General features: G+C 34.1%; 1 protein-coding gene across 1 annotated transcript in view; it reads left to right on the plus strand.

Annotated features, from left to right (window-relative positions):
• Positions 1–23,318, plus strand: part of LOC129952157 (uncharacterized) — a 45,288-nt gene extending 21,970 nt beyond the window's left edge. The window contains exon 3 of the mRNA XM_056064613.1: positions 22,625–23,318. Within this exon, the coding sequence (XP_055920588.1) occupies positions 22,625–22,836 (212 nt within the window). The 3' untranslated portion in view covers positions 22,837–23,318. The remainder of the gene's footprint in view (positions 1–22,624) is intronic.
• The last annotated feature ends 1,851 nt before the right edge of the window (positions 23,319–25,169 follow it).

Below are 25,169 nucleotides of genomic sequence, written 5' to 3' on the forward strand. Positions count from 1 at the left end.
ATAATTCAACTTTGTCTCAATACGTTTTCAAAATTAGTTTAGTGTTTGTTTTAATTGTGGTTTTAAAATTAAAAATATTTCCATGAGTATCGCCTGTCTGTCAACTTTAAATACTTTAAATGGAAAATAGAGCTTTGAAATCGTTATTGTTGGTGCTATATGAAATACATAGTTCTAACGTTCTTACTCCTACCACACAAAAAAAGGAAAAATATGGTTAGGAGTTATTTCATGCCGATAATAACTCCTAACACTATGCAAATGAAATTAATACAAATGTCAAGTTAAAAAATGTACTAAATTTGCGTAAGAAGTGGAAGAGTGGGGGTGATTTGCTTCGGTGCATGCCTCGAGAAACAAACAAAAAAGTTTTTTATTTCATAAGATAGATGTGCAACTTATCGATTAGCTCAAAATATCGTTAAATTTTCATTCCAAAAATTTGTTTTTTAAATCCTAAAAGTTAAGTATTTACTTTTTGTAAGGAAGAAACTCATATATATACTCTAAGAACCCTCAAAAGTAATCCAAGCTTTATTTGCTTAAGGAACTTTCAAAATAGAATATGTAAGACCCTATTTCTAAATTAAAATAAATTGCATATATTCCGTTATTTAACAAAAACAAAATATTTCCTGTTGGTGTTAAAATACTGTATGGATCATGGTACTGTACTGTATGCCAAAATACTGTATGTACAAAATACTGTATGATAACAATACTATATCTTAAAACTCTGTATTTCAAAATGCTGTAAATAAGGCTTAAAAATAAAAATATACAAAAGTGCGTACTTTTTTGCGTTTTATAACTTTCTAACATTTGTACATGAATTGTTCCTTTCATAATCATAAATTGCAAAAACAATGGCAGACAACTAATTGATCTTTCAAAATTTCTGGTATTATACTGTATTATAAAAAACAGTATTTTGGCAATACATCAATTTGTGTATTTTGAATATTAACCTTTTAGTATTATGACCATACAGTACAATGCAGTATAATACAGAACTTTGACCATACAGTATTTCAACCCACTCCCTGCCAGATTATCACTATAGACTTCAAAATTAACAACTCCTAAAACGTCACGTCAAGTCGATATGATAAGGGTCATTTATAACTATCATTGGTTTTATTTATTAAAGTTGAAATTTTTTGACAGGTCATTTTTAACAATCATTGAAAATTTCTGTCATTAAAAACAATTCCTGATTGAAATCCACCCAAAATTTTTTGGCAGAAATCTTTCGTTGGAATTTTGTGAAATTGAAACACATATCAGTGGAACGATTCCTTTAATGTTTCGACGTTAAGGAATCTGCTCTTCAGGAATAATAATTAAAATCCAGAAAATAAAAAAAAATTTAACCAAACGTAACCGTGCAATTAAACTTATTTAAATTAATCTCCGTATGTATTTGAGGTACAGTCTAAATCTGATCTACTTTTTCCTGATCAAACGACAACTTTAAGCATTAAAAAAATAGTTTTGAGATTTTAATATGTTTTATTTTATCGTTTATCAAACAAAAATAAAATTAAAAGACAATTTCTAATACTTAAAAGAAAACATTTTAAGCAAGAAATAAAAGCATCAAAGAAAAATGATTTATTTTTATTGAAGACAAACATTTGGCTCTAGATTAACTGGTATTTGCGAATTATCCTAGACGAAGTCCAAGTAAATTAAGACCGTTATTCTTTTGAGTTTCTTGGTTGCTATTGTGGGAATTATCCCAGATGAATTCCAAATATATTTAAACCTTTATTCTTTTGAGTTTCTTGGTTGCTATTGCGGGAAACAACATTAACTGGGTCTTCGTTACGAGCACTGCCATCATTAATCATATAAACACTTGAACTGTCATTTATAGCTGAAGTTTGACGGCCACCTGCATTATTGTTTACAATACGAACGCCATCATGTACTACACTAGCACCATTATTTCCATTGTTTTTAAGATGTCCTCCTCTAGTCGAATATGTTTTATATGTTCTGATTTCCTCCCGAGATGAAGTTTGCCCACTTTGTGCACCATTGTTTTCACCTCGATTTTCATAAATATAATGACTTTTGCCATTAAGTTTATCAGTAATTCCAATAACTCTACGGTTTGCTTGAGCATCATCATTATTAACTTGATTGTTAAGATACAAATTTTGATTGCTTAGTCCACTACCGTTTCTATTCCGGATCATATTATATTGTTTAATTGATTCTCCATTTGAATTTAGGCTGTCAGTTCGACCATCATTTCCAGCAAATTCAGTACTATCAACATTTCCATTGTCATATTGTGTTATAGTTTCTCCACTTGAAATTTGGGTGTTAGCTCCTTGAGGAGTTCCAAACAGATTTTGACCATCATAGTTATTAGCTCCACCAATAAATCTACCAATCATATTTCCACTTACATTTTCAGGATTGTTGCCGCTTGAATGTCTAGTAATATGATTACCACCGTCATTTCCACCACGAATGGCATAAAGATCTTCATCACCATTAGGTCTATAAAAAGCTCCAACACCTCTAGAGTTAGTTTCAATACCATCAGTATTAACGCCATCACTAGGTCCGTTTTCGTTTCCATTTTTATATTGTGTATCTGTAGTTCTTGTTACACCTTCTGAAATTCGGCCGTTAATTAAATCACGATCTGCACCAAGAGCGCCAGGAATGTCAACAACTCTACGAGTGCTTTCGCCACTATCAATATAAGCTCCACCACTTCTGTCGTTTCCGTTTCTAATTCTATATTGTGTTTTTCTTATAGTTTCTCCAGTTAAAGATTGGGTGTTACCTCCACCAGGAATTACATTAAGATTTTGACCATTAGATCCATCTGCAACTGCGATATCTGTACGGGTAGTTTCACTACCATCGTTTTTAGCTAAACCAATAGTGTTTCCATTAGGGTAATTCGTAGCTCCAACAACTCTAAGGTTAGTTTCAGCACCATCAGTACTACCTCCACTACTAGGACCGTTTCTGATTCCATTTATATATTGTGTACCTGTTGTTCTTGTTACTCCTTGGCCGTAAATTCCATTAAGATTTTGACCATTAGATCCATCTTTAAATGTTGATTCACTACCATCGTTATTAGCTCCACCAAGAGTGTTGTCAAGATTGTTGACGCTCGAATATTTACTAATATAATTACCAACTTCATTAGTGATATTATCAACAATTTCACCATCAGCACCTCCTGCCATACTTATATCATTAACGGCCCTAGCACCACCACGTTCTCCTAAAGCACCAATAATACCACCAATGCCAGGAACAGTGCCAGCACTACCGATTCCCAATTCTAAATTCAGTTGAGATTCTCTACTATTATCACTTGAAGAAAGGGCTATAACAGCCATAAGAACAAAAAACTTCAACTTGAATTGAAACATTTTATAAATTTTCAAACCTTCTTCTTGAAAGTAAGAACTATGTAATGATTTTGGAATAATTTCTCGAGTTTTTATACTAAAAAATTCAGCCAAACTATCAATCTTCCTTAAACTTTTTATCAGTTTTAGGAAGATTTTTAGCTATTAAGTTTAACAAGCAACACCAACAAAAATAATTTATAACACATCAGATGTTATTTATTGCAAATTGTATTTGCTTAAACACAAAATTTTAGATAGAAGAAGAAAATCTAATCTCTAACACTTGAATAAACAAATTATAAACATTTTTTTATTCTTAGACAAACATTTTGTATGTGGGTTCAATCTTAATATTTTCAGGTGTTCCTCTTTTTCTTACACGTCTTCTTCGTTTGGGGTATTGAAATTTCTCGTATTCATGCAAGGGAAAAATGAGAAGTTTTTTATTATAATTTTCGAAATTTTACGTTTTACAGTTTGACATTTTAAAGTGAAAAGTCATCTCCATCTTTAATTAAAATTGATGAGCACCAAGTTCCCCTAAGACTAGTCAAGACCTTTAAACCAGTGATTTTAATTTAACAAGAAATATTCCAAAATAAAACAGTTTTTATTATTGTTAAAATAATGATTTTGACGTATTGGTTGCTTTTTACAGTGAACTTTCTATCAACCATCCAATTATTTACCATAGGTATTGTCACCTAATATTAGTTTGTGTTTCATATCCGTTTTTCTATTGTTAAAAGCGTTCTCTTAAACAAACTATAAAAGATCACTATACAGTTCTGAAAATAAAACCATTGAAATTCACCTTCCGCAGAATAATTTATTTTGAAAATCATAGTATCACGTGCCATTAAATAAAAATCAATAAGTCTAATTGAGGTGGACTTTCTGAACTGCGATTGGCGACTATATTTCTTCACTTCGTAGCAGAATTTGGTAAACAAAAATTGCATTTTCCTTGGTTTGCAAGATACACCAAACGTTTTAATATTGGAAAAAAAACATAATTTCCGTTTCGGTTGTAAAACGATTTGGTCTGTTTAGAAAAAAAACTTTACCAAATAAACTAGATATGCTTGGAAAACCATGGCACTTTAATGGTTATCGTGCCGTCTTCCAAAATTTCGAGCTTATAAAAAGTATTGGATTTTAAATTCAATCTCTCTAGGTACTTTGGCTATCGTTTTAATAAGCATAGTTCGAACATAAAAATGGGAACAAACTCAGGTGGAACTTTGACTCCTTGGAGAAATTTATCGAAATTAGAAACGAATAGAAAAAAACACTTACAAAATTGGTATTCACCATATTTAAAGATATAAAACTGTTTATGAAAAATCGTTTAATTTATTGATTGAATTGAAATAATAACAAAAAAACAGTGAATTAATACTGAATAGAACTCATTAGAACAAACTGTCACCCAACTTTGATTTATTGGTTCTTATTAGCTTTCTCGTAGTACCCGTAGCATGATGGTTAGTGCGTTGGACTGTCATGCAAGGGGTCTGGGTTCAATCCCTGCCTGTGCCACCTTAATTTAAAAAAATAATTTTCGCGGGTACTGCCTCTTGCGAGGAATTGACAAATCCTTCAAGAGTAATTCTTGTCATGAAAAAGTGCTTTCTCAAAACGTTCGGATTCGGCCCAAAATTGTAGGTCCCTTCCATTCCTGACAACAGTACTCGCACACAGGAATGGTTGAGAGTTGTAAGTCACTAGGCCCTGGTTCACAACGGACTGTTGCGCCACCCCATTTGATTTTTTGATTAGCTTTCTCGTACTCTAATAGATGTACAGTAGTGTAGTGTATAGTATTCTCGTTCTATTGTGTACAAAATTGTTATCAAACACCTCTTGTTTTGCATACTTTCTAAATTTGAAAGCTGATTGAGGAGTTTATTCTATGTGTATGTGAAAATTCATAAGTTAATTCTAGGTATGCGTTAGAACATAGCAAATTTTATTGTTGTAGCTTACATCTTTTAATCAACATTTTAAATGCAACAATGTAAACAAATAGGTTTTGAAAGGTTATACGTACGAAGGTTTGACATCTTCATATATAGTGTGTTTTTGGTTGTCATGAAAGTTGACAGATATTCGTTTTTGAAGGGTGTGTTCAAAAATAAACAAATTTGTCTATACTTTTATACGAAGAGTTTTGTTTATGTTCTGTTCTTTTATTGTTTAAATAATTTACCTCATGAGAGCTCTAGCATGGGGTTTTTTTTAATTCAGGTCAGAAATCAAAGTAGTTGTCAAAAAATAAGTAAATCTTGGTGATCAAGTTGAAGAAAAATTAAGGATTTCAAAAGTGTTAGCTTTGCAAAAACGACAATTCATTGTGATCTTAGTCTTAAGGGTTTGTTTATGAAGTTAACATACACGAAACGTCAGTTTTGATATTTCTATCATAGAGAAGTGTCAAAAAATCACACAGTGACCTTTAAATTTGTGATTTTAGTTCTGAGTTATATAAGTATTTAATTATGTTGTCTGTGTTTTATTAATTTTTGTCATCGAACTGATTGAGCTTTAAACCTGGCAGCTCTAGTCGATACTCACGTATTATAATTCCACGTTCTGTCAGAGCTTCAGTAAATAAAAAAAATAAAGCATAGAGTAAAACCGTGATAGTAGTCATGAATGATGGTGTTAATTTGTAACAATTTATCGCACACCACTTAGACCCGCGAGACAATGCACTTGGACCACATTTTTGTTGCAATTGCATTGCTCTGGCGGGGCGATGATGTAGTTTTATATATTATGCAGTCCAACAGTAGTTGTTTTCTTGATGTTGTTGTTGTTGCAGTCACCCGCTGTGTCAAAACTGACACATAAATTGTGCAGTAATTTTATATTCGAATTCGAAAATATTCCAAATCTAAAAACAAAAATAAATATTTCTTTAACATTAGAAAAATTGAATTAATATACAAACAAACGATCAAATTGTCAGTGGACCTGGGAGCTGGCTGGCTGAATGGCTGAAAATCGATATGGCGGGTGCGGTTTAGCTGATCAAGAATATATAGCGTGCAAAGCAATTAGATTGGGTCACGATCAAACGCTGGATACAAAAATAAAACAATGACCCGAAGTGTAATGCGCTGTGGGGGATAAAATGCAAATTTGATTTATATGGTGATGAAAGGGTGTTTTTTTTTGTCATCGTTCTCTATCTACTCTCTTTAGTTTTATTATTATTTCATTGAATTGCTGTTGTTGTTTCTATTTTGTTTGATTGTTTTGTTTATTCAGTTGCAAATTGACGCACCTTTGTAATTGTATAATATTTCCAATTATATACTAAATTGAGTTAACTTCGTGCAACACAACTTCAATTTAATGACAACTTAGTTAATTGTGGGAAAGGATTACAATCTTGTTGAAATTTGGATTGATTTGTTATTGTTGGGATTATGATATGAAGATCGTTTTATGCTTCTGTATGATGCCTGTCAGGGTTATTTAGAATAAATCTGTAGGTAAGGTAAGTAAGCTCACTTTTGAAGAGACTACATGATGAGATGAATCACGATTGTGAAGATCAGACTTAATTAGATAATTAAGAGCTTCAGTATTCCATTGAACACACTCCTATACACAACACTGTTTTGAATTATCATCCAGATGAGATTTAAGCGTGTAGATTTGTATTGAATTAAGTTACATGAGTCACGAAATATGAATTTACAGGGTTTTTCATTTTCAGGTTTGTTAACATTAGCTTTAATTCGAATAAAGTAACTGAGTGAGGCATCATTCAAAGTTTGTATTTATAAAGAAGGTATATTATTTATGTCATCATGTATGAAAAAAGTTGTAATTCAAAACATATTAATGTGCTTGTGAGAAAACATAATAATTTAGGATAAGTATGTTTAAAAAATCTTTTAAGGGGCTCTCATAAATGTCAAATTTTTCATAAATCTGGATGAATAAATCAGCACCTGATTTGACAAATCTCTACACTATCTTTCTTTTTCGCAAATCTACTTCAATATTCAGAAATTCAATTTATTGTCCTGATCAACCTGCAAGAAATACAATAACCATTATTTTGCCTATTCTAAATTATACGGGGCTAGTTATAGCATCATTGAAATCAATTCAGAAAATAAAATTGGACGGATATTTGACTGTGTTTATTGTTGTTTCATCTTTTATTATTGAGACAACAATTATATCTTTAACTTTGAACAATAATATATTTTATTTTATTATATTTAAAATGTATTTTTAACAATAAAATGATTTTCACGAACTAGACAATTAATTTTAACTTTAACAGAAACATGCACCCTGCATCGGTCGTTTACAAAAAGTATCTGCATGTGAAAAACTAAATGGATACCAACTAGTGAGATAGAAAGATATTTCTCCCTGCCGCATCATCTCCATCTGTTGATTTTACAGCGAACGAATTTATTTGCTCTGTTTGTACCGTGATTCGTAAAACACTACAGTTTTCTTTTGATTATAAGTGCAAATTATGTACGGATCGATCGGATATCACTCAAAGAGTTATTTTTTTTTCTAAAAATTTATTTTTCTATTTTCCGGACGGATATTAATTTTCCTGAATTTAATTTATTTATGCTTTAACGATATTCACACCAGAAAGAGGAACAGAAAACTACTCTTGATAGGTCTCAGCATAAAGTCCTCTCGTAGCCAAAACACTCGATATGTAGACACCATTCCTAGGTAGCCATGTTGTATGTTGAACGCTATCTCCGTGCATGCATTTTGAAAAACCAATGCTTACTAAATCTGAACATAGTCTTTCTCTATTGCAAGACCTTTTAGTTGCTAATTAAAGAGTTTGAGAAAAGACTAAAATGCTTATAGTAGTCATGGTCATCATCAATGAGTGCAATTTCTTGATAATCAAAAGCCTTGTTTTTGGTTATAAAAATGTTATTATTTATGTGTCAACAGTTCGTGTCGGATTTCTTGAATGAATCTTGATTTTATTGTATTACTTGTAACCAGCATAAGAGACTAGCAGTAACCTATATTTAACTATCTACACACTTGCAACTTGAATGCCAAACAATGATCTTATGCCAACAAATCGAAAATGCTGATCGCGCCGCTAAATGGACTTTTAGCTTAATGCATATGCTGTCGGCACTTAGCTTTGTTCTTCAGCGTAACACTAAGCCAATCGAATATTGTAATGCGACTTTTAATTCAATTTCAACTAGCCCAGTCAATTTGACAAGCATTTCAACACGTACATAACATTTAAAAAAACCTAAAAAACACAAAAACAACAACAAAAAAGATAAACAACATTTTTGAACATGCAAGGAATGTTTAATTCTTCGTCAACGTAATTACAATTTACCAAAGAAACCTCTCTTCGAGATCTACTCGTATTTGTTTTTGTATTCTGCTGCTTCAGCAGCCTTAGCTCGCAGCGCGTTAATTGCATAATCCCCCTAATGGATATTTTGTACATTTTTATAAAAAAGCCTTTGTCCAATAAAGAATCACCTCGACGAAACGACGACTAATGGACCGCACGAATTTCAACAATATATCTAGCATCTCGAATAAATTTCATAATTGCAGCAATTATCTATTTGCAGGGTGAACATTCAACAAAATAGTTGAAGATACATTTTTTTGTATATAAGAAAAAGAAGTAGGTAAGTTTTGACTTTAGAGGTACGCGCATCAGATGGACATGAAGATAGAAGAATACCTTCGGCTTAGGCCTAAGTTGGAGCGAAGAACAACCAACTCGACGATGGACGCACGACTACGCTCGACGTAAGTCTACATAACAACATCCTGCAAATTACAGTAAACCACCACAGGCCATAAACTATAAACCTGATCAGACCATATAAGTCGAGTTTTGAGCTGGTTATTGGCAACATAAATATTCGACAAAGTGAATTGCAAACAAACAAACAACTAAATTGGCAAATAAATGTATAAAAAAGATAAAAATTATCTAAACTCAGCAGCATATAGATAGAGAGTATTGTACAGTGTACTGTCTATCTATCTGCTGTATCTACTTAATAATATTATGTGTCTTGCAACTTTTAGTTTCAGTCTGAGATAGTGCAATAAGTCTAGGCTAGGTATTTGCTATTTGGGGAGGACAAAAAGGTGGGTTCAAAATAATATCTTAGATACATCAGATATATATGCAACTATGTATATACTCGGGGACAATCCATTGAATGTTTTAAACGAATTCATAATTAATTTAGCGGAAAAAAAGTATCTATTAGTCGCGTCTTTTTTTTCTTCATAGACATTCACTGTCCACTAAATAGCTAAATCGCTTGCTGTACAACTTAATTAGTTGGAAAATGGTTGAAATGTGATGGCAGATACGTTTTTTAGCCCGTCGCTATTGCCGCCGCCGAACGCCGCCGCGCCGTATAAAACTACTTCGTTATGATGCAGAAATGCGTGCGGTGGGATTTTATATATGTTTGGGTTATTATTATTAATAAATTTCTGTTTGTTTTATTTATTTTTATTTCATGTTTGGATATCATATTTAGTATAAATATTGTAATTTTTTTTTAATTAATGTTGGGAATTGCGGTTTTTAGTCTTTGAAGTCAAAATTTAAATTTCATGAATTATTGATTTATTTATGAGGCTAATTCTATAATTATATTTATCAATTGAATTGTACAAATTCCTTACACAGGCGCCCGTAGAATTTTTGTCTGCTTCTATGTCCCAAACTTAAATCTAATTTTATTAAAACAAACATTAAAACGAAATTTTTCCTATCGGCAGAAGTGGTTATCCCATAGAATCTATAGAAAAACGGATAATTCCTTCTTAATTAAGATACTTCCTTATATTGAAAGTTCACAGTGGCCATATTGTTGAAGCAAAATTTGTCAAATTTAATTTGTCTTTTCAGTACATTTTCCCAATTAAAATTTTCCCAATAATAATTTCGCAATGTGATGAATAATTTTCAGGATATTGATTCAATATATAAACGATCTACAACAACATACGTCTTTGAAAAGTGTATAGGAGAATCATAAAATATATATTTGTTCGGTAGAATTAAAAGAATAGGATGCGACGGCCGAACATGGGAGAAGCGTGGGCGGAAAGTTGCCCCAACAGGTCACCCATATTGATAAAACGATCAATATCATTTACACATATTTTTGAAAGTTTGAAAATCTCTTTTAGGCTCTTAATCAGCCTATAAGAGATTAAAATTCTGATACCTGTGCTTGGTATTTAAGAGCTTTATGAAAGTGATTTCATGAATAAGATATACCTTCTTCCACTGAAATAAAGTTGATCGAACCGTTAAATAGGCCCATGAAGCGCATTCTAAACATCTTGACTTAGTGTGTTATTACATTTAGACGTTTCTAGAAAGACTCAAATAAGTGTGAAAGAGAAAGTAAGTGAAATAGAAATACTTTAAAAAGTCTCAACCCGTTGTGGGTTCAGGATTATCTTGGATGGTTTTTGACATTTCTTTTTCTTGCCTTTCTTTGCGTCTTGGCGTTGCTTTATTACTGTTTCTTGTGTTTCTGAATAAACAAGAACTATGCCGAAGCCCAATTTAAAGTGGAGCAAAGATCTTCCAACCAAATTAATTTAAATGAAGGAATAGTTTGAATGTTTCACCTGTTGAAACAAAATGACAGCCAACTTTTCAGCTGTTCTGCCGTGTGAGAACAAGTAATGAAAGAGAAGTGTCAAAAGCACGCAACCGAAAAACATCCGAGTTTAATAATGCATGATTGACGTTATGAGAGCCCATTCATACGATCCCGAATCGGCGGTTTTGCCGTATCGTCGATTTTACCGTATAAGCCAGTGTCAATATAATTTAAATGAGTATATTCAGACTATACGGCATTTAACTGTATACGGTAAAATTACCGATTAGATCGATTTTGTCATTCGGTTTTGTCTGTGCAAATCGTTTTCGGTCGTACGGTAAAAAAACGATTCGGTTTATCGTGGCAATGTATTTATATACGGTGCGTTCAGACGATTCGATATTTTGACCGATTGTGCGTCATTTTTCGTCTGGGCTTCTGTTGAATGTATTATTAGTATATAGTCGTTTTTGTGTACGAGTACGGTGTAGGGTTGAGTACGGTGTACGGTTAAATTACCGTACTGTCTGAATATTTCAACCAAAAGACACCGAATTGAGAAAATAACACACTAAATATCACTTATTTTAATAATGCTCCTAGTTACATTTTAAGTAGTGTAACTTGACTTTTTTTTTTTTTTTTTTTAAATTCATTTTTATTTATTCAATCTTAAACCTATCTTAAAGCTAGACAAAAATTCATAAAACTAGCCTAATTATCCATAACTTACAACTAACTTAATGGTCCCATACGGACACTCTAAGCTAAACTATAACACTAATTACTAATGCCTTTCGGCCTTAAGATCTATTTTACTTCTATTTAAATTTTATTTGTTTTGTTTTAATTAGAAAATTTTGAAAAAACTAATATCAATAACCTTTTTTTTATTTATTTTTACTTACAAACTACTTAAAATAAGGTCCTTAAATAAAACTTAAAAACTAACTTAAACTACCTATTCTACCTATAAACTACTTAAAACTAGAACAACCACAGCAGCAAATCTAACTATCTACCATTTTTGTTTTTCATATTTCGTTGTCTTTTTTTTTTTTTTTTTTTTAATTTTTATTTATTTTTTTTTTAATGATTTTTAATGTTTTTTTTTTTTTTTTTTTTTTTATTTTTTGTTTTTTTTAATTTTTTTTTTTTAATTTTTTTTTTTCGTGCCACCATGCCTATTCTACTTAAAACTAAACCCTAAACATAAAACAAGTATGTAAGCCGGCCAAGGCTTAAAACCCCATCCCGACTACCCACTATCAAGTGCCGATTGAAGCCACCAAAACTGGTTCTCCTGCTTCACCCTATCAGTTCGGTCCCGTTCGGACACAGCCCTACTGAACCGAAGGAGCTCTGCTCCGCCTTGTGCCATGACGTCCCGATTGTACAGGAGTCGCCTATCCACGGTTCTTCGTCTGACGTGGTAGATTAACGGAACTGCCAATCTATCCTGTATCAGACCGCATCTATCTAAAAAGAGAAATGCCTCTGGGGGAATGAAGCCGCTCAAGCGTGCACTCTCAAAATACTCGTCGTTCGGATAGAACGCCCCGAAAATTAAATTGTTGGTCGAAGACATAGCTCCTGCAATGTGACCTCGAACGAGTTTTATCACGAAATTGTCAATTCTGTTGATTCGAGCCCCGTTGTATAGGACCTCGTTTGAATAGTAATGCACATAAGAAGATTCGGCTGTTCGATATAAGCCGGTACAGCGTCGTAAACACTGCCACTCGAACACCCGAAACCTCTCCATCTGGGAAGGGGCAACGTTGAACCACACAGGACAACCATAAACGATCATTGGCCGTATGAGGGCCATGTAGCAAATTACCTTCACTCTGGGGTCAAGCCGACTGCTAAAAAACAGTCGTTTCGTCAGAGCGAAGGCTCCTCTGGCCCTGGTCAGAGCAGCATTTATATGTCTGTCGAAATATAAATACTGATCTAACCAGATACCGAGGTACTTCACTACATTTTTGCTCGCCAATGGCTGCCCGTGAAGATCAACGATGACCATCTTGCGCCAATTCTTACACGTATCCCTCGTGGCCCTAGCCAACGGAGTCCGGAACAGAATTGTCTCTGACTTCTGGACATTTATTTTCAGTTTCCAGTCGTCGCAATATCGCTGAATCTTGTCGAAATCACGCTGCAAGAGATTTCTAATAACCTCAACCTTTCGGGCCGTTCTGTACGCAATTAGATCGTCGGCGTACGCAATTGCCTTTGTAAGACTACCTATCAGATCGCTGGTGTAAATGCTGAAGAGAATCGGCGAATTCACCGCTCCCTGTTGAAGACCATTTTTAATTGAGAATGTTGTGGTAGAAGTTACATTGCCACTTTTGACAACAAACTTTCTACCGTTAAGCATATCATAAAGTATATACAACAATGGCTTGCTTATGCCAAGCCTGCTCAGTTTTAGGTAAAGACCCTCTAACCATACGGTGTCAAAGGCCTTTTCCAAATCAACCAGAACAGCACCTGTGCATTGTTGTTTTGATTTATTCCATTGGATATCAGAAACGAGTTTAGACGCAGCATGAATTGTGTCATGACCCGCCTTGAACCCGAACTGTTTATCCGGAATTATTTTGTTGTCCGCAGCCCACTTAGTCAGAGCCCTATTAATGATCTTTTCGAAAACTTTGCTGATGCTCGGAAGAAGACTTATCGACCGAAGATTTGACGGGTTGGAGTTGTCCTTTCCCTTTTTCGGGAGAGGATGAACCACAGCGGTCTTCCAATGCGCTGGATAATATGCATTATTCAGTGCATTGTTAAAGAGCGTGGTGTATATGTCAATTGCTTCCATCGGTAAATGTCTTAGTACAACGTTGGATATACCATCGACACCTGCTGACTTTTTGTTTTTTATTGAATTGAAGATGAGCTGAAGCTCAACCTTCGTCACTAACAAAGGACTTGGTCCCGTTTGCTCGGCGATTATGGCATTTGCCAAGGAATCGTCATTGAACCGCATGAAACCGCGGTTCTCAGATCGCCATTGTGTCATATCATTTCGAAGGTAAAAGTGATTAAGTAGGGCTCTGTTTTCCAGGTCGTGGTTGGGGCGAATGCTAACATTCACCTTGTACACTTGCTGGAAAGCAGCTCCCACCGCCTCCACTTTTTCCTTCGGATCTTCAATTATATAAAAGTCATCGTCAAAGATGGCTTCTTCTGGATCTATTTGCGCTGTCATGAGTACGTCTCTGTTTTCTTCGGTTCTTTGGAGTTTAAGACACGGAAGGTCATTATCGTTTTTTTTCCTGAATATCTTGTTGATTTTGGGGAACATACTAGGGTCACTCGAATTAACTGACCGGATCTTGCGGTCCCAATACTTGTTAATTGATAGCCTGTAGTTCTCCTTAATCAACAGATTGACATTTTTTATTGACGATTTCAGTGTCCTAACCTCCAAGTCGCGTGGGTCTGTAAGTCGTCTGTGCAAGTTTTTGAGTCTTGTCAGTAAGCCACTTTTGTGCCTACGTAGTGCGTCAATTGTCGCGTTTCTGTAAGCGTCCATTTGGTCCCGTTCTTTGTACTTTGGGATTGTCCGTTCCATCGTTCGTTTTATTGTTTCGTCCATCTGTTGTAAGTGTTGGTCGATTTCTGTATTTGTCAGGTTTCTGTTGTTTGGTGGGGCTATGTCACTCGAACGAAGTTCTCTCGCTAGGGCATTGGTGAAACGAGGCCACCGCATCTTACTGTAATTGTAAGAATGCGTTGGAACGTATTCCTCCAACTCCACGCGTTCGTTCGGAATCTGCATTACAGCAGCCAGTCCGCAGTGATCACTGTCGTACTCGACTGTCTGTAAGCAGTTTCGCGGGTGATTACCCACTTTGTCTGTAACTGTCAGTCTGGTGTCGTAAAGCAAAAGGTCCAGAAAGGAGCCGCTTCTTGGATACGATGGCCTTTCAGTAGCCAGCAGGTCGACGCCATACTCAACGCTGTAAAGATTCATCAAATTAAAAAGATGATTACCTCTGGGATTACTATGTTGATTTCCCCAATCTTCATGTTTTGCGTTCAAATCACCGGCCAAGATGAAATAGTTTTCTTCCAAGCTCAGTTTAAGTTCCCTAAAAACAATCTCGAGTTCTGAAGCAAAGTAAGTAACCTGCGGAGCTCCAGCCGCATAAGCCGCAATCATATACATCCGCTTCCCTTGAGAGAGAGAGATGCATACAACGCAAACTTCTAGCGTCTTGAGCTTTCGCAATTCATTGTTGTATATGACTTTATAATTAATGCCTTTTCGTATAAAGAGAGCGACACCGCCCCCTTGAGTGGAATCGGGCCGGTCTCTTCTTACGATATTGTAATTTTTATGAGTCAATTTGTGTTTGTGGTTTAGCTTAGTTTCGCTAGCCATAAACACATCGGGACTGTAGTCTTTCAACAATTGGAACATATTGGCTCTTCGTTCAATCCTTATCAGTGAATTTACATTCACAGCTAGGACTTTAAGGCGCGTCTCCGGCAGCGCGCCCATTATGGTCTAAATTGCGCCAGGCCAGGCAACAAAGAGTAGAGATGATCTACCCTTTTGCCTTGCTCCTTTATCTGACTTTGCAGCCCTGTTAGTTGACCTTGAATGCTCAACAACAAGGCCACAATGTCAGGCTGCACCTCTGGTGCCTTAGGCACAGGGGCCTTGGGGGCAACCGTTGGTGGAGCCTGTCTCGTATTCCCATTCCCTGACACCATTTGGGCGTAAGAGAATTTGGGATCCACGAATTTTTGTGTTGGAGCCTGTCGAACTGTTCGACTTTTTTCGGCTTTTTGACTGGCCTGTTTTTGCTTCATTTCCTGGACCTTAGGGCAACCCCTATAGTTAGCCGGGTGCCCTTGGTTTCCACAAAGGACACACTTGAGCAGGGTCAAATCCTCAACCCGCTCATTCCCCAGCTTGCACTCTCCTTCTTTGTGGGTTTCTCCGCACCTCACACAACGCAACTGCATATTGCAGTTGGCATTGGCATGGCCAAACCTCTGGCACTTCGTACATTGTAGAATGTCGTCGTGCCTTTTTAATGTCTCCCAGCGTACAGCTTGATTGTCGAGAGATACGATTCTCTCGACACTATTCAAACTGCTTTGGGGCGATAATGTTACGAGGAACATTGGCAGCCTATAACCCCCTCGTCTTGACTTCACCGTAGTGAAAGGCTTGACCCCGATAAAATCGAGATCGTCACTGGCTTTTTGGCGGAGCTCAGCTAAGAGCTCCTCAGGTTCCGTGCAGGAACTTATGCCCTTCAGAAGGACCGTCTTAAACTTTTCACTTTTTGGCGTGTAGCTGAAGAACTCAGCTGTGGCCTCTTTTAGCAACCCTTTTACTAACTTGTATTCGGCCAGTGAGAAGCACTGGACCGAATAATTCTTTTCTTTTTCGCTTAAGAGTTTAATTAAAAAATTGCCCTTAGTGGCCGACTTACATACCTGTTTTATGTCGTCCAGGTCAACTCTATGGGTCCTAATTGGTGGTATTTTTTCTTTCTTGGCCTGTGGTTGTTTCTGGTGTTGCTGCTGCTGTTTCTGCTGCTGTTGCTGCTTCTGTTGCTGTTGTTGAGGTTGCTGCTGCTGCTTCTGCTGCTGCTTCTGCTGCTGCTTCTGCTGCTCCTGGTGCCTTGGTTGTAGCTGTTGCTTGGCCTTAGCGGAAGTCGATGGGCCCTCGGACATTGGGCCTGTCACTACTGATGGCCTCTTTTTATTTTGCTCCGCTCCTGTGTTTTTGGGAGCGGGCTTGGGTTGTGGCTGGTTTTGCTGCTGTAGTTGTTGTTGCTGTTGTTTTTGCTGCTGTTGCATTAGTTGCTGCTGTTGTTTTTGGGCTGCCTCTTGCTTTCGGCGCGCCTCTTGTTTCAGCTTTAGCTGACTGAGGAGGGGCTCAATTTCCTCCTTGAGCTTACTTAGGCTTTGCTCGAACTGGCTGATGGCTGCCTGTTTGTCTTGCAGGGCCTGCACCAGTTCTCTTTCATCTTGGAGGTCCGCCGCTACCTCCAAAGCCTTGTTTGTCTGCGGGACTGGCTCTGGCTCCGATAGGATTAAATCCTTATTCGGAGACCTGAAGAGCCCCTCTCCACCTTCTGACATATATTCAGTTTTCTCAGACTCGGCGTAGTCTGAGAATTCACTGTCCGTGGTGATTCCTTCCCTCTTCTCCATTTTTTTTTTGTTGGCCTGCCGTTTAGCCGAATTGGTCCTCTTTACCTTATTTGGACTTTGTTTCGTCAGCTTTCTTTTGTAGGTCTTTGACTGGTCAGATGCCTGACCTGATGTTGTTGCGGTTTTTTGCGGTACCGCTGCTGGCACCACCGCAACATCGCCTGATGTGTTGGCAGAGGTATCTTTCGATACCCCTGCTCTTTTCTCTTTCATCATTTGCCTTTTTTCCCAATTTATAAAATCGGCAATTTCCCGATTATGAAAAAAAGCTTCCAAATTTTTCACTGACTCGCTCTGGGACTCGAACCCACGACCCCTGGGCTTGTCTGCGGACGCCACCTCCACTGGGCTACCGTTTAGTTGATGAAATTGTGGCTTACTGCCTTGTTAAAAGGAAAACCCCACAAATGCACTTTTTAATTTTTTTAATTTTAAATTAACTAGCAATCACTTTTAACACTTGTTATCTCTCTGGAAGTCAAAGAACGAATCCCAGTGTAACTTGACGAATAGGTGGCGTATTATCATAAGTGAAAAGACATTGAAAAATAATTTGACAGATGCTATCAAAAAAAAACATGGTGACAACAAACTGTTAATAGCAATTCGTTTCTATTAAACAACCATGTAAACAAATCGATATATATCACAATATTTTTGTCAACTTTGGATTTATAAGTATTACAGTTGCCGTCATAGTGGTATACATTTTTAAAACACAACATCTACCCACATTTTTCAAACTAGCTGTCAAATCAGCCGGCTGTTACTTTTAAATCAATCCATGTGTGGGCTTATCATATTTTGATAAATTTACGAATTTTACATGTTGTTAAAGATTTAGTTGGAGATAATCGAGGTGTGTTGTGTGTCCATATAATATGTACAAGTTGTTTTTGACAAACTGTCAAACTAAACAAAATTTAAAGGGGTCAATGTTTGGCTTAACCTGGATTCAAACTGGAGTCAGTTAATATCTCAATGAAATTGTCATTTCTTTGAGAAAAATATTAAATATTCGATAATTATTTTTCTTTGGGCCATTTTAAGTTTTTTTTTTGTTTTTTAAATGCAGTTTTAACAAAACTCGTTCGAATAATTTTCAAATAACTGTTTGGCTTATGAACAATTTTTACAATGTGTAAACATAAATCTGTTTAAAGACATGAATGCGAAAACAATTTGGAATAAATTCCGTTGCCCCTTCCATCGAGCCTATATTTTTATCTTTGACGAAAGAAAACAAATAATAATATAGGCTCAAACATATTGCAGAAATTATTTTCTGGGGTTGTTATTTATATGCGTATGGTGTGCAGTGGCAGTGCAGTGGGTATATGCACGACAACGACAAAGCCCCTCCCAGGGGGGTTATTATATGGCTTATTCTATAACGATACCATCTGTGAGGTTGTACTTATAGATATACTGCGACCTATGATGTATTAAATTCGTATCTAAACGGCTTATAGCGCTCTGTGTCACATAGAGTGTCGAACGCATAATGCAAAGCGATCGATCCGTTGCGTATCGTATGCGAGATACTATCTCACAAAAATCTAGTATGGTATCTATGTTCATAGAGGGCAACAACAACAATGATGATGACGACCAAAAATATCGCCGATCGACGCCGAACGACGGACCGACAAACGTGACGCATTTAGACGATGCAGATGCAGGCGATTATTGCGCTGAGTTGAGATATGCTGCTGCCGCTGCTGCTGCAGCAACTTTCTGATTTGGGATACATGCCGATCGATAAATTCGCTCGCTGTGAACGTAATTTGTGTTTGTTGTTGATTCTGTTACGAGTTACGACTGTCGTTGGTGTTGTTTCTTATTTTTGTATTTTGTTTTTAAATTTAATTTTATAGCTTTAGCTTGTATGTCAAATTTATTTGATTTCAAGTGGTCCCCGATTCGCATGATATATAACCTTGAACCTATTCAGATGGATTGCATTGGAATTGGAACTTATTTGCGCAAGCAGTAAAAAATCAGCAGCAGCAGTGTACTATAAGAGTATATGTAAGATTGCATGGACATAAGCTCACATATAAAAGAAGACAAAAAATAACGCAACTTATAACGAATACTTTACCACCTGATGTGAACTGTCTTTAAAGTATTTGCACACGTTTTGTGTGTTCGATTTGAGGATAAATATGACCAAATGGTGACACCGAAACCGAATGGCGACAGTTCACCCACAAGGATCTGAAATAATATGTTAATTCTTTTTTTTGTATGTGTTTGATTATATAGCATAGCTTGTCGAATATTTCTAAAACATTCAAAAAAACTCAATCTTTATGGGGTATTGTAACTGTAGAAAAAGCTATGCTCCTCTTTAATATCTAACACGATTTTTTGATTACACATGTCATTAGCAGATTTGAGAGAAATGAGAAAAGCAGTTTTAAAAGGTTTCAAAAAGTTTTCTTGCGTAGCCAGGTGGGCTTTTAACAACATGGAGACAAATAAATTAATAACTGGGTTAATTATATATAAACTCTAGGTTAAGTAAGCCGATTTGGATGATTCGTTTTTTTGGGTCATAGTCATATCAAAAGGATAGTTGAGACAAAAGGCAAATTCAAAAAACCAATTGTTTTTTTAGTGTTTTTTGAAGAAAAATACTTAAAAAACTCAGAAACAGTAAAAAATCTATGGAAGAATTACTCGAGTAGTAAACCTAACTATTACAACATTTTGAGTAAAATTCAAAAAGCTTTGCTTAGTTTAGTATAACATAACTGTTTTCTTGTGGTACGAATTTGAAAAATGTTGTGACAGAAATTGTAGAACTCCATATTTTCTAATTTTGTTTGCATTTTCTTTAAATAGGAGTCCTCAATGTAGCTGTTGATATTTAGTTTGTTAATTCCTAAAAATATAACATATCTTAGTTTTAGAAAAACATCAAAAATGTTATTAAGGAACTATATTGTTAGCAGATACGTAGATCGACAATATATTTTTCTAATATTTCTGAGAACTCTTCCAATCAGTTTGATAACCTAAGTCCTTTAAGTTTAAAACACTTTATCCCTCAAATGGTGGACATTTAAACTTTGTTATATTTCCTTCAAAATGGCACCAAAAGATCTTTTAAACATTTTTAACTTACCATTGGAAGTTATTGCTAAAATAAAAATTTGTATACGTTTTGAAGTTTAAAGGTATATAGAATCTAATTTAAATGTTTTTCCTAGAGAATTTTATACGTGTGTACGGACTTTAATGAACATTTGATTAGTCTTTACCTCATCTTAAGAACCTATAGAGATATCGACTTCAAATAAATATTGTTTTACAGATATTAAAATTAAAATATGCAAAAAGGACTTTCAAAAAGTTTTAATCGAAGAATAACATGTTTATCTCTAGAAACAATGTTAACAAAGTTAAATATTTGTGAAAACAAAATGGAAATGAAAATTGATTTTTGACTAAAATAGCTACATCTGAAATAAAAACAGAAATCAAACTTGTTTTATTAAACTATAATAAATGAAAACCTACTTAAACATGATTTTTAACTTAACATAACATAAAATATTTTGATTAGTATTGTGTAAAATTTTAAAAAAATCTACGGGCGATCACAAATAGATTGAGTTTAAAATAAAATTATAGAAATTGTTTTGATTTAAATTTAGAAAAATTTCATACAAAATGACCGTACGTTAAAACATTTGCAAAAAAACTAAAGTGTGGTAAACCCTGTAAACCCTGTTAACCATTTGTAATTGAAAGATAAATGCCAGAAAATGCCAGTTGGTGCTGGACGCTTGAAACTGAATGTTGTGTTTTATTTTTAAATTTATAACACTGTCTACCTCAGCTCAAAATCAGTCGGTCAGCGTTTTTTTCAAAGTGAAAACCTTATTTTAAAGTAATATTTTTTGTGTGATAAGTTTATTTCTAAATTAGGAACAAAATTGTAATCGATCCTATTTGTATATCTATAACTGACAAAAAACTAAAATTTTCATTTAAAATGTCTAGTTTAATTTATTTAAGTTGGTATTATTATTTTCATTTTAAAAAATGAATCGCAATAAAAATCTGGGTGGGCAGGTTAGATACCTACCTTCTATGCTCAAGAAACCGTTCCATACCAACCAGCTATCATTTAATCTTAATAAATAGATTTTTTTTAAATTTGTTATAATTTTAATTATAAAATATTCCATGATTTATGACATAGTCTTAAAGCCTATAAGCCCACCCACAAAGTCTTGTTTTTAATTTTGATTTGCTATAAAAAAGATACAAATTCTTTTTTAATACCTGCGCATACCTACATTCATTCGAACATTGCGTTACACCTCTAAAAATATAAATAAAATAAAATAAAGTTTCCATTAATGACCTCATATTACATTAGTTCCCACATTTTTGTTTGGCATTAAAAATATATATTAATTTATAAATGCTTATGAAAATATCTATGTGCATTCAAACATTGCATTGGCCACCATCTCAACACCCGTTCTTCAAATTTTTATATCTTTTTTAATATTTTTGTTAGCCAATCTAAAATAGATGCGGGTTGTTTTAAAACTCTACTACTATCTACCTTCATCTCAGCATCATCACGCTGAAAAAATGACTATCTCATAAAAGAGAACCACATCAGCTATAAGAGTATCTTTATACGTAGGCTAAGGCTATAGGTAGCTTATATACTTAAATCGATTTCATACGTTTTGATTTAGATTTTTATCGGTAGCCAGTGTTACGCTCATATGGCCCGACGCGACGCGACGCGCTGCTCTGCACTAGCCACGACAAATACGGCTTAGAAATATGCGTAACTATACGCAGATGCCAATCTATCCAATCGGCAATCTATCTGTTATACGACTTACGACTTAAGAGATGACGACGAGTATAGTGCAATGCAATTGCATTTTAAATATCTTTCCAGTTTTTGTTTTTTATTTTACATTTAATTTATTTATTTTGGTTATCGTTTTATCTCTTATTATGCGAGCAGCACTCCTATCTCAGCGAAGCGTTAGACCTGTAGATGTAGACCTATAGCTCTATGCTCTAAGTCTGCATCCAAGTCCATTACAGTACAGTAGCAATTCAATCGATTTATCAAAACGACCATATAGATGTAATTTAATTTGAAAATTTATTAAAAATCAAATTGGCAATTCTTTTCATGTATAATTAGCTTGCATGCCACCTTCTTTTTTAAGTGGTATCTCCTTAAGTTGAATTATGGCAGTCATTGCAACTTAAAAAATAAAATTTTTAAAATCAATTTAATATAATTGAGACATCTACCTAATTAAAAAAAAAGATATATTCATACTAAACTTAATGTATATTCATATATAGATACTCACTAACTTATGTATGTTTTGTTTTATATAATTGCAGTTTATGGCAAGCAAGTTATTTCCCGGTCGTGTTTCTATGAGGATATTGATGAGCCAGCGGATAGATGTTCTCGAGACACAACTTCATCCTATGTTCGAACGCTGTACTGCCGGACGTGTACCACTGATGGTTGCAACGGATCCAGTGGAATCGTACCAATTGTGGCGTTGGTACTTGCACCGATTGCATTAATTAAATTAATATTAATCTAAAACATGAAACAAAAAAAAAATACAATCATAAAATCAAAAATATATTGATGAGTGAATAATTCATAAAAAAATTCAGCAATAAGTAAAGAATCATATAAAAATACAAAATGTAAACAAATTAATTGTATGTTTTTTATTTCTTGTTTTGTTAATTTCTTTTATATAAAATATATTAATTTGTTTTGCGAATATAGATGTATAGTAAATAATGTTTTTGAAAAAAAATAAACTACGTGTTTAGGTTTTTTTTATTGTAAATTAAAGTGTCCTTTGGAACAAGATTTATGTTAAATTATAGTGTTTTGATAAAATCCTTAAGGAAATAAGTAATATTGGCAATAAATAAAATAAAAAGTAAATCACGTATAAATACAAACATTATGTAGTTACTTATGTTAAGTTTTTTTTTAATTTAAATCCCAAATAAGCTTAAAAACGTTTTTATTATAAATCACAAAAATAAATAAAATGTCAAGTCCAAATTTTGTTTCTTTAATTTATCTAATAAAAAACTATTTGAAAAAAAAAATAATAAATAATACAAGTGGTAAGTACAAATTTTTTGTTTAAATATAGAGGCGAGTTAAATTGGAAAATTTTCAAAACTTTCATTTTGCCAAGCTCAGTCTCTACTCCCATTTTACATAAAAATGCTCAGTAGATAACCCTAATTTTAGTACAAAAACCTGAAGGCTTTTTAGTTTCTGAGATATTATACTAAAAAAAATCAGAAAAACCATAATTTACGGATTGAATGTTCATCAACAAAACTATTAGGTTATCCATTTTGTGGTTTCAAAAGTATAGTGTAAGAATTCGGCAAACTAAGTTGTTAAACGAATTTTGTTTTCAGTTGAATGACTGACAACGTAACGATTGGCCAAATGGCTAAGCGAAAAACCGTGTCTATGCAAGTAAACCTTTAACTGTTGAGTACTTAAAACCAACATTCAAGTTATGGCTGAGATACCGCCCAATATGTGTCAAAAAGTGCCACCTCAAAAGAATTGATGCTTGAATAATTTGCGTGGTGGTTATTTAAATGATTTTTACACATAATGTCAACGTTCAAACTTTATAATAAAAAAGAAATGTTTTATTTGTGTATTAATTACGTTTACTTTTGAAACCGCTAAATGGATAATCCTGTATAAAGCTTTACCATATTTTGTAAAACCTTAAACAACTAAGAATTGATTCATAATCACTCTTCTTCGCATGACATATTTTTGGATCTCAAGACTTATCTTCATTTATAACATGGTGTGAATATCACAACAAAATACAAAGTAAGTCCCTTCATTTTAAACTAAGTGCTTAAAAATTGTAGGAAACGGAGAGAAAAATATTCCGTTTAATAATTTATTTATTTTATCTCAATAAATTAAAAAAAAATATTAAATGTTAAGTATAAGAATATAAATATTGAACTTTAGAAATTTTGGATCGATTCTTTCCATTTTTTAACTTAATTAACGTAATCAGCCCGGTCTCTATAATATACATATATCAATGGTATTTAAAGATATTTCTGTGTGTGTTAAGAACTTACGTTAGGGATACCTCTTTTATCTTTTACTTTAACTTTAAATAAACTCTCACGAAAATGTATTTGATTGTCAATTTAAAAAAATAAAAACAAAAAACAGTTGACCACTAATATCTCAGGATTCAATGATGATTGACTCAAATAAAATTCAATTTTACGCATTCTAATATTATAGACAATGGGTATGAATTTAAAAAACATCAACAAAAAGCGTTTTATAATTAGAAACAAAATTGTAATACACAAAATGTACAATATTTTCAAAATAAGTCTTACTCTTTAACTTCGGAATAAATTTCTCAAGATGATAATTTGACTTTACCTTTGGATAAGAAAGGAGAAGTATGGATCCGATCTCAGCAGTTTTTTTAAAACTTATTTAGGTAGCAGTTTTGTTTTTGTTTTAAGAGACAGTTTTTAACAATTCCATTAATGTAAAGAACAATACTTTAATCAAAACCAAAGTCTCAATTTTGTAGGCAGTCGCAAAAAAAATCTTTGTATCAACATTGGAACTCATTAAGGTAGCAACTTTTTGACATCGTTATCACTTGTTTATTCCTTTTTATTTCAATTTTGATGCTATTTAAAGCTCTTGTCCTAACTGAAATAAAACCCACTCCGTGTCACTACAAAGACAGCATTTTGTGAGCTCATTAAACTCCGACGTTCTTGAATACGCATGACATGATTTTGAAATTCCTCTAAGCATAACAACTGGCCTTGAGAGAAAATTACTTAGCTAATTCCAAAACCATAGAATAACTAATGTGACCTGACCTAC

The sequence above is a fragment of the Eupeodes corollae genome, chromosome 3, assembly GCF_945859685.1.
Source record: "Eupeodes corollae chromosome 3, idEupCoro1.1, whole genome shotgun sequence".
Lineage (NCBI taxonomy): Eukaryota > Metazoa > Arthropoda > Insecta > Diptera > Syrphidae > Eupeodes > Eupeodes corollae.